General features: G+C 46.1%; 1 protein-coding gene across 1 annotated transcript in view; it reads left to right on the top strand.

Moving 5' to 3' along the window:
• The window catches only part of LOC137535317 (oocyte zinc finger protein XlCOF8.4-like), a 42,292-nt gene extending 23,830 nt beyond the window's left edge, over positions 1 to 18,462 (top strand). The window contains exon 8 of the mRNA XM_068257147.1: positions 18,228 to 18,462. Within this exon, the coding sequence (XP_068113248.1) occupies positions 18,228 to 18,265 (38 nt within the window). The 3' untranslated portion in view covers positions 18,266 to 18,462. The remainder of the gene's footprint in view (positions 1 to 18,227) is intronic.
• The last annotated feature ends 747 nt before the right edge of the window (positions 18,463 to 19,209 follow it).

A 19,209-nucleotide genomic window follows, 5' to 3' on the forward strand; every position in this document is an offset into this window, starting at 1 on the left:
AGAAACACTGGGGGGACAAAAACAAAAAGAGAAGCTGTGCCAGGGGACGCTTTATTCACAAACAAATAGCATAAAACATTTCACAAAAATAATTCTATACTCACAGGTACAAGTCTTGCTGTATGTAATTTTAAAAGAAAAATATAGATAGGGTATAACCTACTATCCAATCCAACATTGTGTAACAGCTTTATCAGATAGTACTTCTAGTGTAATCATAAGCTAAAGCAATTGTACATAAATCACATAGTGCATCCTAATAAAAGTCTGCTGGGATGTGGAAGCCCGCAAGTATAGACTGTAAAAACAAACGTTTATGCTTACCAGCACTGGTCACTCAATAGATCAAGCACATCTGTAGAGGTCTGAGGTGTTCGGTGTCCTGTTTATATAAAAGAGCTGGCGCTAAAACCACATCTTTGGGCGGGCGTGAGCGCCGGAACTGTCACCTTCTGACAGCTTCCGGTAGCACAAGATGATCTATGGGCAGCTCGGTGGGACGACAACGTCGCACCGCTCAGGGTATATGGCAAGTGAAGGCGTCGCATTCGCTCCGTGAGGCGTCATGACGTAGTGCGAGGCGGGCGCATGCGCAGAGGGCATCGGATGCCGCCACCTCCATATTTACTTTTGGCAAATGTCAGTGTAGTTATTTAAGTTATTAGAAAGTAGATATTATTTGATGTTGGTGGATATAAACAAAGAATAATTCAAAGGGGGTATTTTAACACACATTAGTGCCAGTAGGGATAAAAATGAATGTATAAATATGAATATAAGCTCGTGTTGGGAATATAATGGATATGCACTTTATTTTGCTGCCCTCTAGTGGTAGTTGGTTAAATCTCATTCACCATCACAAAATAAAGTGTGAAGAGGGGCATAATTTTGCACCCTGACTGTAATTTCAATGTTAGAGTGGCATACTAATTCATATATAGAAAATATATAGAAAATTGGCATAGTATGCTGTCAACCAATGGAGAAAAATAGACTGTTAATGGAGAATGAGCTGGATTAGGGGCACTCTGCTGGTGTCATGGCAAACCAGGAGCACAAAATAACCTATTACAGCAAGACACAAACTATGTACATGTAAATAGATTATGACAATAGGATCAAATGCAAAATACAAAAACTTAATAAAGGATATCTTTATAACAATTAATAAAAACAGTAAAACTCAAGAGTACATCTAAAGGTAGAGATAAAAGAGAGGACTAGAATCAAAAATTGGAAACCAAATGTGGTTAATACAGTTTTTCTAGTACTTCATTAAGACCCTCTGGAACGAGAGTCCTAAGAATCTGGATCCAGAACATTTCTTTGTTCCTTAGAACCTTAAAAATATTTTGTGCTTCAACAGATTCTATGAGAGCGATGATGAACGATTGTGGATTGCCATCGTGATGGGTACTGAAGTGCCTTGATACACTGTGCAGGGGGTATTGTTTTAGTATGTTCCTTTTGTGCTGCCCTATTCTTTCATGAACAAGTTGAGTGGTACGGCCGACATATTGTAATTTGCAAGGACATGAAACAAGGTAAATAACATTTCTCAATGTGCAAGTGATGTTTTGTTTGATGATGAATTCAGTATTAGTGGTATTGGATTGGAAAGTCTAAGTGGTGTGAATAAATTGACACGCTGTATAGCGAGAGTGATTACATGGACAGGATCCAGGGTTGGCAGAGTTGATGATTTGGTGTTTGAGGGGATTGGTGTGTCTAAATTTACTGGGTGCTGGTAGAATGTGTAAATTGGGAGCTCTTTTAAAGGTAAGAAGGGGGGCTTTTGGCAATGACAGTCTGAGGTGTGGATCTTGTGTTAATATTTCCCATCTGTTTCCTAGAATTGAACAGATCTGTTTATGTTGTTTTCTATAACAGGTTATGAATCTGGGAAAGAATCGGGTTTGGTTGAATTGGCATTATGGATGGTGGTAACCGAAGTAATAGTAGCTTTGCGTTTGGCATCCTTTATGAGTTTTTTTGGGTATCCTCGTTCAGTAAATTTTTTTTGTAAGAATGCTAGATTGGGTTGGAAATTCTCAAAAGTCTGTGCAGTTGCAAAATATTCTTTTATATTGGGAATAAGGTATATTAGTGGTCCAAGGACGGTGGTGAAAACTTTCAAAATGTATATAATTGTTGGAATCGACTTTTTTGAAATGAGTTTTAGTTTTTATTGTATTGTTGGTGATATACAGAACCAGATCGAGAAATTCAATGGATGTGGGATGGTGTTGAGCAGTGAACGTAAGGCCAGCAGGATTGTCATTTAGAAAATTAAAAAAAATTGGGATACCAGTTTGGTCTCCCTTCCATATAAAAATGAGATCTTCAATGTATCTCTTATACAATACAATATTTTGTGTAAACAGATGTGGTTGCTGAAATTTTAATTGTTCAAGGTAGCCCATGGTTAAGTTCGCATATGAGTGTGCAAATGAGTTTCCCATGGCCGTACCTGTGGTCTGATAGTAAAAATTGTCCGCAAAAGAAAAAACGTAATGTTGTAAAATGAATTCCGCACAAAATTTGATGAACTGTTGTTGTGATAGGGGCATGTCTGGATTAGTGGACAGAAAATGTTCTAGTGACCGAAGACCGAAGGAATGTGGAAAATTGGTATAAAGAGAGGAAACGTCACAAGTCAACCATAGGTAGTTTACGTTCCAGGATGTGGATTTGAGTAAGTCAATCAGATGTTGGGAATCTTTGAGGTATGATGGTAATGTCTGTACGAGTGGCTGTAAGTGTTGGTCTATGAATTTGGATAAGTTGCTAGTGATGGAATCTATTCCAGAGATGATCGGTCTACCAGGTGGTTTGATGAGATTCTTATGGATTTTTGGGAGATAGTAAAAGAAGGGAGTTTTTGGATGCTGATTAATAATGAAGTTGCGTTCATTTTTGGTTATGATGCCATTAAGAAGAGCTTGATTAATGAATAGTTTGAGAGTGGAGTTAAATTCTATGGTAGGCGAGTTTAGTGTAATGTAGGGGGTTGTTGAGTAATCTGTTTGATTCTTCAATATAATCGCTTTTGTTCAGAATAACTATTCCCCCCCCCCCCCTTATCAGCCGGTTTGATGATGATGTCCTCATTATTCCTAAGTGAATTGAGAGCGTTATGTTCTGATCTCGTGAGATTGGACATGGGGGTGTGGGTGTCAAAGTTTATTTTTTGCAGATCGTTAAGAACTAGGGCATAAAATGTCTCTATATAGTTACTTTTGAAAGCGGTGGGGTAGAATCTGGATCTACCCTTTAGTTGTGTAGTGATAAATTTCTCTGTATTGACTGTGCAGGTGGGTAATGTATCATTGTTAGTAATTATGAGAACACTGGTGGTATTCAGTAGTGATAACTGATGTTTTTTTATGGCAAAATGTCTTTTTAGTTAGTTTCTGGACAAATGCATTGAGTTCGACAAAAAGTTTGGACAAATGGGAAGAGCTGGTGGGACAGAATGAAAAACCTTTTTTCTAATAGTTGGGTTTCAGAACGTGATAACGTGTAGTTTGACAGATTAAACGAGTTTGTACAGTGGAATTTGAAGTTGATGTATTGGGGACTATTTGCGATTTTACTTTTCTTTTCCCTCTATGTCCCCTTTTTCGGATTCTGGTAGTGGTCTTTTGGATGTCTGTTTCGGTTGAAGAAGTACATGTGATGCCATGGGGTTGGGTAATGATAGGACAAGTGTGTTCTGAGTGATGGACAAGGATTTGCTTCTCTTTACCAACAAACAACATTTCCTGGATCTGAGCACCCCAGACAGACAATGTCTCCACACCCTGCTGTGTCTATCATTTATGCAAACTAGAGATAAGCAAACTTTTTAATGGCCCAAACATTAGAAAGACAGCTGGCACTGATGCTGTGTCTGCAACATGCTGGAAATTCTGTGCTGATCAGCTAGGCTTTAGCCCCATCTACATGATACGATTCTTTGTGCGATTCGATTTCGATTCTATTTACGATCTGATTAAATCCGACATGTCCGATCGGGTTTCGATACGATTCAATTCGATTTTCCATTGCAAAACAAAGGCAAATCGAATTGAATCGAATCCTGATCGGACATGTCAGATTTAATAGGATCATAAATAGAATCGTAATCGAATCGTACATAGAATCGTATCGTGTAGATGGGGCTTTTGTGTTCACAGATATTTTCAACACATCTATAGAACTCCCAATGGTCCCTGCCTGTTTTAAACACTGAACCATTGTCCCAGTTGCTTAAAAATCTAAACTTACATGTCTAAATTACTATAGACCAGTTGCCCTTACATGATTGAACATGAAAGCATTTGAAAAACTGATAATGGCTTATGTGAAATCCATCATAGATCCTGTGCTGGACTGTGCAATTTGCCTTTAGGTCTAGCAGGTCTTTAGTCAATGTTGTAAACATGTGTCTGTATTATTTTCTAAAGCATCTGGACTCCCCAGGAACCTATGGCAGGATTCTATTTGTGGATTTCAGCTCTGCATTCAACGCCATAATACCTTCACTATTACACAGCAAGCTCACTCAACTAAACATACCTGAACCCATCTGCAAATGGATGCATTTGTTGACAGACAGAAGACAGCAAGTTAGACTTTGGAAATGCACATTAAGCTCTTTGATACTCAGCACTGGAGCACCCCAGAGTTGTGTGCTGTCCCCACTGCTGTATACACTTTACTCCACTGACTGCATCTCCACAGATCCATCTGTAATGGTTCTAAAGTTTGCTGGTGAAACAGTAGTTGGTCTCCTATAAAAAGAGGGATGAGTCTGCATACATGCATGAGTGCCTGGATAGTGTACTGGTTAAGGGCACCGCCTTTGACATGGGAGATCAGGGTTCGAATCCTGGCTAGGGTCAGTACCTATTCAGAAAGGAGTTCAAGGCAAGACTATCACTGCAGCGTGGACTCTTGAGCGCATCCCAGTGGCTGCAGCTCTTGAGCGCTTTGAGTCCAACAGGAGAAAAGCGCTATACAAATATTCTGATTATTATTATTATGTAGTGGGACAGCTTTCCTCCTGGTGCAGCAGCAACAACTTAAAACTCAATGCTCTTAAACAACAGAGATAATAGATTTTAGGAAAACAGCCCAACACCTCCCCAATCATAAATGGATCTACAGTGACCAGAGTAGAGTCATTCAAATTTCCAGCAACTCAAAACGGGATAGCAATTCTGTCACCATCATCAAGAAAGTGCAACAGAGAATGTACCACCTACTGCTTACCCCATTTTCCCAAGTTTGCCTCTGACCCTTCTCACCCTGCTCACTTCTCCTTCCCAAGATTGCCTCTGACCCCCTCTGACAATGCTCACTCCTCCTTCCCAAGATTGCCTCTGACCCCTCTCATCCTGCAAATTCCATCTTCCCAAGATTGCCTCTGACCCCTCTTACCCTGTTCACCCCATTTTTCCAAGTTTGCCTTTAACCCTTCTCACCCTGCTCACTCCATCTTCCCAAGATTGCCTCTGACCCCTCTCACCCTGCTCACTCCATCTTCCAAAGATTGGCTCTCACCCATCTCCCTGCTCGCTCCTCCTTCTCAAGATTGCCTCTGACCCCCTCTACCCCTGCTCACTCCATCTTCCCAAGATTGCATCTGACCCCTCTCACCCTGCTCACTCCATCTTCCAAAGATTGGCTCTCACCCCTCTCCCTGCTCACTCCTCCTTCCCAAGATTGGCTCTGACCCCCTCTACCCCCGCTCACTCCTCCTTCCCAAGATTGCCTCTGACCCCTCTCACCCTGCTCACTCCATCTTCCCAAGATTGCCTCTGACCCCTCTCACCCTGCTCACTCCATCTTCCAAAGATTGCCTCTCACCCCTTTCCCTCCATGCTCACTCCATCTTCCCAATTTTGCCTCTGACTCCTTTCACCCTGCTCACCCCATCTTCCCAGGTTTGCCTCTGACTCCTCTCACCCTGCTCACTCCATCTTCCCAAGATTGTCTCTGACTCCTCTCACCCTGCTCACTCCATCTTCCCAAGATTGTCTCTGACCCCTGTCACCCTGCTCACTCCATCTTACAACTTATGTCTTCAGTACTGAGATACCGGTCTGTTGCTACAAAAACTTCCAGGCACAGGAACAGCTTCTTCCCTCAGGTGGTAGTCATGCTTAAAGGACCACTATAGTATAATAGTAAGCTCTTAAAATCTGACAGAACCAACAGCTTTTACACGAATCCATCTTCTTAATGGGGATTCTCGGGGTTTTCTTTGTTTTCAAAAACATTTCCTGAACGGCAGTTTCTAAGTCTAATTGCCAACATTTTTAAGATACCTGCTCCCTTGCACACTAGTTTTGGCAGTTAGACTTAGCAAGTGCCATTCAGGAAATGCTTTTGAAAACAAAGAAAACCCTGAGAATCCCCCATGAGGAGATGGACTAGTCTAAAACCTGTCGGTTCTGTCAGATTTTAACTGCTTTTTTTCCGCTGTAGTGGTCCTTTAATGCGGAACCAGGCTGGAGCGGCTAGAACTGGAAAGCATTACAGCACAGAATGAAAATGAATGCTTTTCAATACTTTCAAGTGTTTACTACCAATTTAACTATATACTGTCCTTGACCTGTAATACCTACACAGTATGTCCTTTGTAATTTTTTTTTCTGTGTCCATTAAGCAGGCTTGCTCTCCAGAACTCCCGAATGCGAATTTACCCGAATTATTCGGGTGAATTTCAGCGTTCCCGAAGCCGAATGCGGCGGACCCGAAGCCGAAGGCGGGCGAATGTGCACATTTGAATTCAGCCGGATGACGCGTTGGGTTCGGCTTCGGGATTCGGAAGTGACGCGGGCCAATCAGAATTCCTCCAGCCGAGTCCCTGGCAACGCTAGCAACCAATCAGAGGAGGGGAGCCTGGCCCTCCCCTCCTCTATATAAGGCGGCGGCCATTTTGCGGAGCTACGCACTTGTGTGACTGAGCTGATACTGAGAGCATCTCCAGTGCTGTGCTGCGTGTCTGATCAAGTGTATTCTGTGCTAAACCTAGCGTTTTGCTTCCTAAACACCTCCTACACACATTCATTGTACTGTTATATAGATAGATAGTAATTTGATTGTTTGTAGTCAGCTAGTGTGTACTGTATACTGTGCTAGGCTAGTGTTAGTCTGTGTGCAGGCTAGGCCTGCTAGCCTAGGGCAGCCTTAGCCTACTACCAGCTTAGGTAGGTTAGGGATTCTAGTTAGTTGTGTACTATAGTAGTTTAGTTAAATTGTACTGCTGCTGTTTGCTGTAGTCTGTTAGTTTATAGCTTCAGTACTGTTAGTTAATACTAGTTAGTTACTGATTGACTGTGTACAGGCCAGCATCCCTTGTTGTCACCTGCTGTGTGACTGTCATTTGCCGGCGCACTCTGTTGATTGCGTCTGACCGTGTGTGACCGACAGACTGTAATTTGTCACCCACTGTCTGGCAGTTAGTTATATTGTTTACTGTTTAGTACAGCAGGCGGTTAATAGTTACTACCTGCGCGTACAACTACTAGGTAGGTGGTAGTCTTCCACTACTACTACCAGTACCACCCACCCCTTCATTTAATTTTTTTCATTTGTTACTGTGTGATTTATTACCTTCCTGTAGTATATTGTTACATTCGCAGGCCAGCGTCCCTTGTTGTCACCTGCTGTGACTGTCAATTGCCGGCGCACCCTATTGATTGCATCTGACCGTGTGTGACCGACCGTAATTGTCACCCACTGTCACACAAGTTAGTACTGTGGAGACTCACTGTTAGTAGTAGTAGTACTACTACTTCTACTTCTACTACTACTACTTCTACTACTACTTAAAAATAAATACATTTCATTTTTTGTTGACACTTACCTACTTTTTTTTTTTACTGTATTCGTATATAAGTGCAAAATGACTGGCAGAGGTAGAGGACGAGGCACCACCAGGAGAGGCAGCGCCATTGCAGGAGCCACTGCCAGCAGCAGCAGGTCTGGGACTGGTCCGCCGCCAGCCACTGACAGCGACTGTAATTTGTCACTCACTGTGTAATGGATAGCGGAGATACCGCCGCAACAGCAAGCGGCATGGCGGCTATCTCCGCGTCACAGCCGGCGGTTTCCGCCGCACAGTTACATGCTGGTGCTTTGCCTGGTCCTTCTATCGCTCATAGACTAAGGGCTACGCGCGTGCGCCGAGCGAAAGGACCTTTATGCATCTAGAAGGGGAGTCAGCTGATCACTCGGTCAGCTGACTCCAGCTATGCTCTGGATTGGCTGAGTGACTGGGGCGGCGCTATAGAGCGCGTTTAGTATATATAGGACCTGACTGTCACTTGTTCCGCGTCTGCTGTTGCATATGCTATATGTTAGCACTCAGACCTAGTCAGATCCCAAAGTGTGCTAGAACCAGCTGGAGCTGGGGATCCACACTTAGCCAGATTCTGTTGATAGTTTAAAGTACTAATTGAATTTTATTATTTGTTATGACCTTCTGCTAGTTTGACTATTCTTCTGCTCTCTGATTCGGTACCTTTGCCTATCTGATATAAGTTGCCGACTCTGCCTGAACTACTACTCTGAGTTAGCTTCCTGTCTCTGTACCGTATCGGTCCGTGTGTTGCCAAACCTGCTTGTCTGACTCTTCTGCCCTCACCAGGGAGCTTAGTCCTGGTGAGGGACTCTCAGTTTAGTTATTACCTGCTCCTCAGGTAGATAGCTTCAGTATAGTCTGAATCACCTGCTCCTCAGGTTGATAGCTGCAGTATAGTCTGAATCACCTGTTCCTCAGGTTGATAGCTGCAGTATAGTCTGAATCACCTGCTCCTCAGGTTGATAGCTGTAGTACAGTCTTAATCACCTGCTCCTCAGGTTGATAGCTGCAGTACAGTCTTAATCACCTGCTCCTCAGGTTGATAGCTGCAGTACAGTCTTAATCACCTGCTCCTCAGGTTGATAGCTGCAGTACAGTCTTAATCACCTGCTCCTCAGGTTGATAGCTGCAGTACACTCTTAATCACCTGCTCCTCAGGTGACTAGCTAATGCAGCACTGTCGGGATTCCCTGCCCCTCCTGCTGGAGTACTGATTACTGTGTTCCTCAGAGATACCCCCTTCTACCTGCCCCTCTGGGATAGGGGGTATCTCCATTAAAAATTACTGTTGCACCAAAACACTATCTTACACCTGTGTGTCCTGTGTCTTGCTATACTTGTATTATTGGTGATTCTGCAGATCACCACATAATCAGGTATAACATCTGTATTATTGGTGATACTGCAGATCACCAATGATCAGAAAATCTGTTCTTGCTGACACCAATCATTACACACTGTCTGGCAGTTAGTTATATTGTTTACTGTTTAGTACAGCAGGCGGTTAATAGTTACTACCTGCGCGTACAACCGTACTACTACTAGGTAGGTGGTAGTCTTCCACTACTACTACCACCCACCCCTTCATTTAATTTTTTTCATTTGTTACTGTGTGATTTATTACCTTTTTGTAGTAAATTGTTACATTCGCAGGCCAGCATCCCTTGTTGTCACCTGCTGTGACTGTCATTTGCCGGCGCACCCTATTGATTGCGTCTGACCGTGTGTGACCGACCGTAATTGTCACCCACTGTCACACGAGTTAGTACTGTAGAGACTCACTGTTAGTAGTACTACTACTACTACTACTTCTTCCTCTTCTTCCTCCTCCTCTTCTTCTTCTTCTTTAATTTTTTTGTTGACACTTACCACCAGTCAGTCACCACCACCAACCCAGACTTTATTAAAGTTTACACCCTTTCCCGCCGTTTTCTACACATTTTTTTTTTTTTACTGTATTCGTATATAAGTGCAAAATGACTGGCAGAGGTAGAGGACGAGGCACCACCAGGAGAGGCAGCGCCATTGTAGGAGCCACTGCCAGCAGCAGCAGGTCTGGGACTGGTCCGCCGCCAGCCACTGACCGCAGGGAGGAGGGAGCAGAGGCGCAACAGAGAGCGTGTTGCGCCCATCTTTGAGACGGGTCGTCGCCCACGGCCCATTGGGGAGAGTCAGGTGCAGGCTGTGGTGGATATGATGGCGGGGCAGGAAGCCACCGTTTCACCAGCACCAGCGAGACCAGTGCCACCACCACCAGCACTCCGGTCCGCAGCAGGCCTCCACCACCAATTGAGGTCACGGTGACTCCATTAACCAGCCTGCCCTCACTGAGCTCGGTCTTCACCCCAGTGACTGCAGCCGTGTACAGGGATGTTGTGGAGAAGTTTGAGCAGGAGATAATGGGGATATCATCATGCAAGGAGGAGGAGGAGGAGTTTGAGGTGGAGCAGTTTGTTGTTGGCGCTGATGAGGAGGGGCGTGATGCAGGGGATTTTGGGCTACTGGATGTGGTTGAGGCGGGCTCAGAGGACATGTTTGGGGATGATGATGACATGCTGGATCCTCCCTATGTGCCACCACCAGTACCACCAGCACACTTGCTTGAAGGCAGCTCGTCATCGGAGGAGGAGGTGTCTCTGGCGCAGAGGCATGGCAGCAGCAAGGCGGCAAGCACAGGGCGTGGAAGGCAGGAGCCGCAGCCTGCTGCTTCAGCCGCTACCACCACCCGCAGCAAACCTCCAACCAAACCAAAAAAGGCACAAGCCTCCAAGGGCACCAAAAAAACCCAGCCCTCAAGCTCAAAGGGCAGGTTGAAGTCCCCAGTCTGGCGGTTCTTCACTAAGTGCACAGAGGACTCGACCCGTGCAGTTTGCAACAGTTGAGGTCGCAATCTCCTCAAGCTGAGTAACTCGTGCCTGTCGACCCACTTAGAGACCAGGCATTTTGAGGATTTTTGTGAGTATGAGAAGCTGATTCAAAGTGGCGCAGGCAGTGGTCAGAGCCAGAGAGCCACTGCACAGATTTCAGCAGCAGCAGCATCCCACCCAGCAGCAGCAGCAGGAGCACAGCAGCAGCAACTCACTCCTCACCCCCCCCCCCCCAGGCAGCCAGTCCTCAGTTGCCTCATCACCTCCCTCCACAATGGCCTCCTCATCCTCCCGCGCAGGCAAACGCCGCCAGACCCTGCTCAGCGAGTCCTTTCCCGGTGTGACCAAGGTGTTGCCTCCCGCTCACAGGCGCATCCGGGTGCTGAATGGGTTGCTTGCCCGGGCCATGTGCTCCCAGCTCCTGCCATATTCCTTCGTGCAGGAGGGGAGTGACATGAGAGCGCTGCTGCATTTTGGGATCCCGGAGGGGCAAGTCCCCAGCCGCCACTACTTCTCCCGCACGGCGATCCCAGCACTGCACCGGTTTGCCATGGCGAACGTGGGCCGCGCACACGATCACTCTGTGAGTGCGTGGATCCAGATAACCATGGATTCATGGAGCAGCCGTTTTGGGACAGAACGCTATCTGTCCTTTACGGCACACTGGGTCAGCCTGGTAGAAAGCCCGAGCGAGGAAGCAGCAGGTCCACCCTCGGGCGCAGCAGCAGCAGCGGCACCAGTCTCCCACTATGTGGTGCCACCACGCGGGGTCAGGGGAGAAGCAGCAAGCGACAACGCAACTGCAGCGTGAAGGCCCGCCACTGCCAAGCGCTGCTGGAGATGGTGAGCCTGGGGAAGAACAGTCTGACAGCAGCCAACGTGCTCCGCTACCTGAGGGAGCAGGAGAAGACGTGGCTGTCCCCCAGAGGCCTCCGAGTCGGATTGGTGGTGTCCGACAATGCCGCCAACCTGCTGGCTGCCATCAGCAGGGGACACTTATCCCACATCCCCTGCTTGGCCCACATCCTGAACCTGGTGGTGCAGAAGTTCCTGCGCACCTACCAGGGGATGGAGGAGCTGTTGGAAGCGGGGCGGAAAATTGTGCGCACTTTCCGCCGCTCAGCTGCTGCTGCATCAAAGCTGGCAGAGATCCAGCAGCGCGAGGGCCTGCCACCACACCGCCTTGTCATCGATGTGCCGACTCGCTGGAACTCCACCCTGGCGATGTTGGAGCGGCTGGTTGAGCAGAGGAGGGCTGTCAACAGGTACATCATGGATGGCACTCTCGAAGGCACCACCAAACTCCAGCTCCTCACCAACGCACAGTGGGGGCAGATGCAGCAGGTCTGCTTGGTGTTGGCTCCCTTCCTGCAGGGAACCAACCTGGTGAGCCAGGAGCGGGCATCCCTCTGCCAGTGGGTGCCCTTTGTTTGTCTGCTGGACAGGGCACTTGGCGATTTGGTGGATTTGGGGAGAAGGCCCGGAACCAGCTGGAACAGCAGCCGCCTGCGCAGTCCACTGCTGTGCAGGAATTTGAATCCCTGGAGGAGGATGAGGAGGAGTTGGAGGTGCTGGACGTTGCTGCTGAGGGGGAACAGCGATGCGCAGCAGCAGTGGTGCGAGGGTGGAGAGAGGAGGAAGAGGCTCAGGAGCCAGAGGAGGATGCTGACCCTGATGTCTCTGTGTCACGGACCACCCTGTTCCCCATGGCAGTGCACATGCTGCGTTGCCTGCGCACAGACCCCAGGGTGAAGCAGATGCAAGCGAGGGAGGACATCTGCATCAGCATGATCCTGGATCCACGGCTGAGGGGGAAGTGGGCTCAGTTTCTGCCTGCTAGAGGACGTGAGCAGCGCACAAGTGAGTTGCAGCAGCTCCTTGTTCGGCGACTGGAGGAAGCCTTCCCCCAGGCTTCCACCCCCTCTGTCCCTGTCCAGCCAGCACAGCAGCCGGTGCCTGCGGCCAGCAGCATCAGGCGCCCAGGAGACCCTGCTGTCATTGACGAAGGCGCTCTACATGACGGTAGAGAGGAGGTGCGTGCAGCAGCCACCTCCTCTGAAAGCCACAGCCAGCGCATGACCCAGATGGTGGCTGAGTACATGGGGTCCTTCAGTGGGCTTGACATTGGCAGCGTGGACCCAATGGAGTACTGGGTGGAGCGGTTGCACATCTGGAGTGAGCTGGCGCAGTACGCGCCAGTACGGACTGGAAGTCCTGTCTTGCCCCCCTTCAAGGGTGCTGTCCGAGAGGTGCTTCAGTGCGGCCAGTGGCGTGGTCACCGAGAAGCGCTCTCGTCTGTCCACAGAGGGACTGGACAGACTGACATTTTTGAAGATCAACCAGGCCTGGATTGAAGGCACGTTCCTGGCACCTACTGTCGGCGAGAGGAGGACATGAGGTGCCTGGGAATCATTCTTTGACAACATAAACCTTCATTCCCGGGGTCCTGATAATTTGACCTGGTGTTTCTTCACTTGCTGTGGTAGTAACGCTAGCTACCATGGCCCGTGACATGCCTGCTTCTGCCACACATCACTCCTCTTCCTGCTGCTGTTGCTGATGTATTCATATATTTATGAATTTACTGATTTATTTATGAATTTATTTATTTGTGTATTTATTTATTTATTGTATTTATACAGCGCCAACATATTACGAAGCGCTGATTTTCATCCTCCTGCTGTTCACCACACAATGCATGCCTGCTGCTGCCACACGTCACTCCTCTTCCTGCTGCTGTAGTTATCCTGCTGTCTGTGCTCCCACCGCCAGGGTCCACAGAATACATTGCCTGCTGCTATTCGCCACTCCTCATCCCGCTGAGTTTATCCTCCTGCCTGTCTGTGTTCCCACCGCCAGGGTCCACAGAATTATGCGCTGCTGCCATGTGCCACCAGCTATTACGCCACTACAATAGCTATACTGTTGTAAAAAAAAATAAATCCTGAGGTGACTGGGTTGAAAACTGTGCTGTCCCAGTTGTGCATTGGGCACAATGTGGGCTGCACGACTGCTGTCCGGAACCTCCTCCTGCTCTTTGGTGTTTATTTTCAGCCATGGTACCAACGCTAGGTACCATTGGCCTGTGACATTGCCTGCTGCCATCCCTCTCTCTCTCATCTCTGACATCTCTATGACATCACTATCTCCTCTCTCATCTCTCTCTCATCTCTGACAAGTCTATGACATCACTATCTCATCTCTCTCTCTCTTCTCTCTCTCTCATCTCTGACATCTCTATGACATCACTATCTCTTCTCTCTCTCTCATCTCTCTCATCTCTCTCTCTCTCTCATCTCTGACATCTCTATGACATCACTATCTCTTCTCTCTCTCTCTTCTATCTCTCTCATTTCTGACATCTCTATGACATCACTATCTCTTCTCTCTTTCTTCACTCTCTCTCATCCCTCTCTCTCTTTCTCATCTCTGACATCTCTATGACATCACTATCTCCTCTCTCTCTAATCTCTCTCTCTCATATCTCTCTCTCTCATCTCTGACATTTCTATGACATCACTATCTCCTCTCTCTCTCATCTCTCTCTCTCTCGTCTCTGACATCTCTATGACATCACTATCTCCTCTCTCTCTCATCTCTCTCTCTCTCATCTCTGACATCTCTATGACATCACTATCTCCTCTCTCTCTCATCTCTCTCTCTCTCTCTCTCATCTCTGACATCTCTATGACATCACTATCTCATCTATCTCTCTTCTATCGCTCTCATTTCTGACATCTCTATGACATCACTATCTCCTCTCTCTCTCATCTCTCTCTCTCATCTCTCTCTCTCTCATCTCTGACATCTCTATGACAACACTATCTCCTCTCTCTCTCATCTCTCTCTCATCTCTGACATCTCTATGACATCACTATCTCTTCTCTCTCTCTCTTCTCTCTCATCTCTCTAATCTCTGACATCTCTATGACATCACTATCTCTTCTCTCTCTCTTCTATCTCTCTCATCTCTCTCTCTTCTATATCTCTCATCTCTGACATCTCTATGACATCACTATCTCTTCTCTCTCTCTTCTATCTCTCTCATTTCTGACATCACTATATCGTATCTCTCTTCTCTCTCTCTCGTCCCTCTCTCATCTCTGACATCTTTATGACATCACTATCTCCTCTCTCTCTCATCTCTCTCTTTCTTCTATCTCTCTCTCCCATCTCTGACATCTCTATGACATTACTATCTCCTCTCTCTCTCATCTCTCTCTCTCTCTCTCATCTCTGACATCTCTATGACATCACCTTCTCCTCTCTCATCTCTCTCTCTCATCTATCTCTCTCATCTCTGACATCTCTATGACATCACTATCTCTTCTCTCTCTCTTCTATCTCTCTCTCCCTCATCTCTGACATCTCTATGACATCACTATCTCCTCTCTCTCTCGCTCTCATCTCTGACATCTCTATGACATCACTATCTCCTCTATCTCTCATCTTTCTCTCTCATCTCTCTCTCTCTCTCATCTCTGACATCTCTATGACATCACTATCTCTTCTCTCTCTCTCATCCCTCTCTCTCTCTCTCTCTCATCTCTGACATCTCTATGACATCACTATCTCCTCTCTCTCTCTTTCTCTCATCTCTGACATCTCTATGACATCACTATCTCCTCTCTCTCTCATCTCTCTCTCTCTCTAATCTCTGACATCTCTATGACATCACTATCTCCTCTCTCTCTCTCTCATCTCTCTCTCTCATCTCTGACATCTCTATGACATCACTATCTCCTCTCTCATCTCTCTCTCTCATCTCTTTCTCTCTCATCTCTGACATCTCTATGACATCACTATCTCTTCTCTCTCTCTTATCCCTCTCTCTCTATCTCTCATCTCTGACATCTCTATGACATCACTATCTACTCTCTCTCTCTCTCTCTCATCTCTGACATCTCTATGACATCACTATCTCCTCTCTCTCTCATCTCTCTCTCATCTCTTTCTCATCTCTGACATCTCTATGACATCACTTTCTCCTCTCTCATCTCTCTCTCTCATTTCTCTCTCTCTCTCATCTCTGACATCTCTATGACATCACTATCTCTTCTCTTTCTCTTCTATCTCCCTCATTTCTGACATCTCTATGACATCACTATCCCCTCTCTCTCTCATCTCTCTCTCTCTCATTTCTGACATCTCTATGACGTCACTATCTCTCCTCTCTCTCTTCGCTCTCTCTCATCCCTCTCTCTCTCATCTCTGACATCTCTATGACATCACTATCTCCTCTCTCTCTCTCATCTCTCTCTCATCTCTGACATCTCTATGACATCACTATCTCCTCTCTCTCTCATCTCTCTCTCTCTCATCTCTCTCTCTCTCTCTCTCTCTCTCTCTCATCTCTGACATCTCTATGACATCACTATCTCTTCTCCCTCTCTCATCCCTCTCTCTCTCATCTCTGACATCTCTATGACATCACTATCTCCTCTCTCTCTCTAGCTCATCTCTGACATCTCTATGACATCACTATCTCCCCTCTCTCTCATCTTTCTCTCTCTCATCTCTGACATCTCTATGACATCACTATCTCCTCTCTCTCTCATCTCTCTCTCTCATCTCTTTCTCATCTCTGACATCTCTATGACATCACTTTCTCCTCTCTCATCTCTCTCTCTCATTTCTCTCTCTCATCTCTGACATCTCTATGACATCACTATCTCTTCTCTCTCTCTTCTCTCTCTCTCATTTCTGACATCTCTATGACATCACTATCCCCTCTCTCTCTCATCTCTCTCTCTCTCATTTCTGACATCTCTATGACGTCACTATCTCTTCTCTCTCTCTCATGCCTCTCTCTCTCATCTCTGACATCTCTATGACATCACTATCTCCTCTCTCTCTCATCTCTCTCTCATCTCTGACATCTCTATGACATCACTATCTCCTCTCTCTCTCTTCTATCTCTCTCATTTCTGACATCTCTATGACATCACTCTCTTCTCTCTCTCTTCTCTCTCATCCCTCTCTCTCTCATCTCTGACATCTCTATGACATCACTATCTCCTCTCTCTCTCATCTCTCTCCCTCTCATATCTGACATCTCTATGACATCACTATCTCCTCTCTCTCTCATCTCTCTCTCTCTCATCTCTGACATCTCTATGACATCACTTTCTCCTCTTTCATCTCTCTCTCTCTCTCTCTCTCATCTCTGACATCTCTATGACATCACTATCTCTTCTCTTTCTCTTCTATCTCTCTCATTTCTGACATCTCTACGACATCACTATCTCTTCTCTCTCTCTTCTCTCTCTCTCATCCCTCTCTCTCTCATCTCTGACATCTCTATGACATCACTATCTCCCCTCTCTCTCTCTCTCTCTCTCTCTCTCTCATCTCTGACATCTCCATGACATCACTATCTCTTCTCTCTCTCTTCTATCTCTCTCATTTCTGACATCTCTATGATATCACTTTCTCTTCTCTCTCTCTTCTCTCTCTCTCATCCCTCTCTCTCTCTCATCTCTGACATCTCTATGACATCACCATCTCCTCTCTCTCTCATCTCTCTCTCTCTCTCTCTCTCTCTCTCTCTCATCTCTGACATCTCTATGACATCACTATCTCCCCTGTCATCTCTCTCATCTCTGACATCTCTATGACATCACTATCTCCTCTCTCATCTCTCTCTCTCATCTCTCTCTCATCTCTGACATCTCTATGACATCACTTTTTCATCTCTCTCTCTCATTTCTCTCTCTCTCTCATCTCTGAAATCTCTATGACATCACTATCTCTTCTCTCTCTCTTCTATCTCTCTCATTTATGACATCTCTATGACATCACTATCTCCTCTCTCTCTCATTTCTCTCTCTCTTATTTCTGACATCTATATGACATCACTATCTCTTCTCTCTCTCTTCTCTCTCTCTCATCCCTCTCTCTCTCATCGCTGACATCTCTATGACATCACTATCTCATCTTTCTCTCATCTCTCTCTCTCATCTCTCTCTCATCTCTGACATCTCTGACATCACTATCTCATCCTTCTCTCATCTCTCTCTCTCTCATCTCTCTCTCTCTCTCATCTCTGACATCACTATCTCCTCTCTCTCTCATCTATCTCTCTCTCATCTCTGACATCTCTATGACATCACTATCTCCTCTCTCTCTCTTCTCTCTCTCTCATCTCTCTCTCTCTATTATCTCTGACATCTCTATGACATCATTTTCTCCTCTCTCATCTCTCTCTCTCTCATCTCTGACATCTCTATGACATCACTATCTCTTCTCTCTCTCTTCTATCTCTCTCATTTCTGACATCTCTATGACATCACTATCTCTTCTCTCTCTCTCATCCCTCTCTCTCTCATCTCTGACATCTCTATGACATCACTTGATTGAACTAAGATTGCCTTATACATGGCGCTTTAGATAGGGCTTACGTTCTCCAATTGTATAGAATAGCTTTTTATATTTATTTTTAGTTGCTCGTTGTATCTACGTGTTTTTAATCTCGTGTTTCTATCTGTTTGTTTACTCTTTTCCAGGCACGCCGCGCTTCTGGGTTGGTTGCCTAGGTGAATAGACACCGACCCGCCTCCTCACCAATACCATTGGCTGTTGCTGGACATGATGACGTTGGGACAGTCATGTGACGTCCCACCGGACCAATCAGGCGCACGCCTGTATGACGTTCCCGGAAGGGAGGCGCCGAACTCTTTACTCCAGTCAGTGGCTCAGGGCGTTGCTTAGAACAAGCGCGCTCGGCGGTGGGGTGGCGTTAGCAGGTGCGGTAAGCCAGGATGATTAATGTTTTTGTATTTAAATCTGCTCTGTATTGTACACAATGTTGTTGCCTCTGAAGAAGCAGGTTACCCTGCGAAACGGCTGTAAGGCCTGCACATTTCACTGTAGGTCAGTTTGATGGGGATGGATTAAAGGTTGTTTAGCATTACCTTTGCTGTGACTGCTGCCCGGATACTTTGTTTCTACCTATCGTTTCTCTCTCTCTTCTATATCTCTCTCTCTCTCTCTCTCTCTCATCTCTGACATCTCTATGATATCACTATTTATTCTCTTTCTCTTCTATCTCTCTCATTTCTGACATCTCTATGACATCACTATCTCTTCTCTCTCTCTTCTCTCTCTCTCATCCCTCTCTCTCTCATCTCTGACATCTCTATGACATCACTATCTCCTCTCTCTCATCTCTCTCTCTCATCTCTCATCTCTCTCTCTCTCATCTCTGACATCTCTATGACATCACTATCTCCTCTCTCTCTCATCTCTCTCATCTCTGACATCTCTATGACATCACTTTCTCCTCTCTCATCTCTCTCTCTTATCTCTCTCTCTCTCTCTCTCATCTCTGACATCTCTATGACATCACTATCTCTTCTCTCTCTCTTCTATCTCTCTCATTTCTGACATCTCTATGACATCACTATCTCTTCTCTCTCTCTTCTCTCTCTCTCATCCCTCTCTCTCTCATCTCTGACATCTCTACGACATCACTATCTCTTCTCTCTC

The sequence above is a fragment of the Hyperolius riggenbachi genome, chromosome 10 (genome assembly GCF_040937935.1).
Source record: "Hyperolius riggenbachi isolate aHypRig1 chromosome 10, aHypRig1.pri, whole genome shotgun sequence".
Taxonomy (NCBI): Eukaryota; Metazoa; Chordata; class Amphibia; order Anura; family Hyperoliidae; genus Hyperolius; species Hyperolius riggenbachi.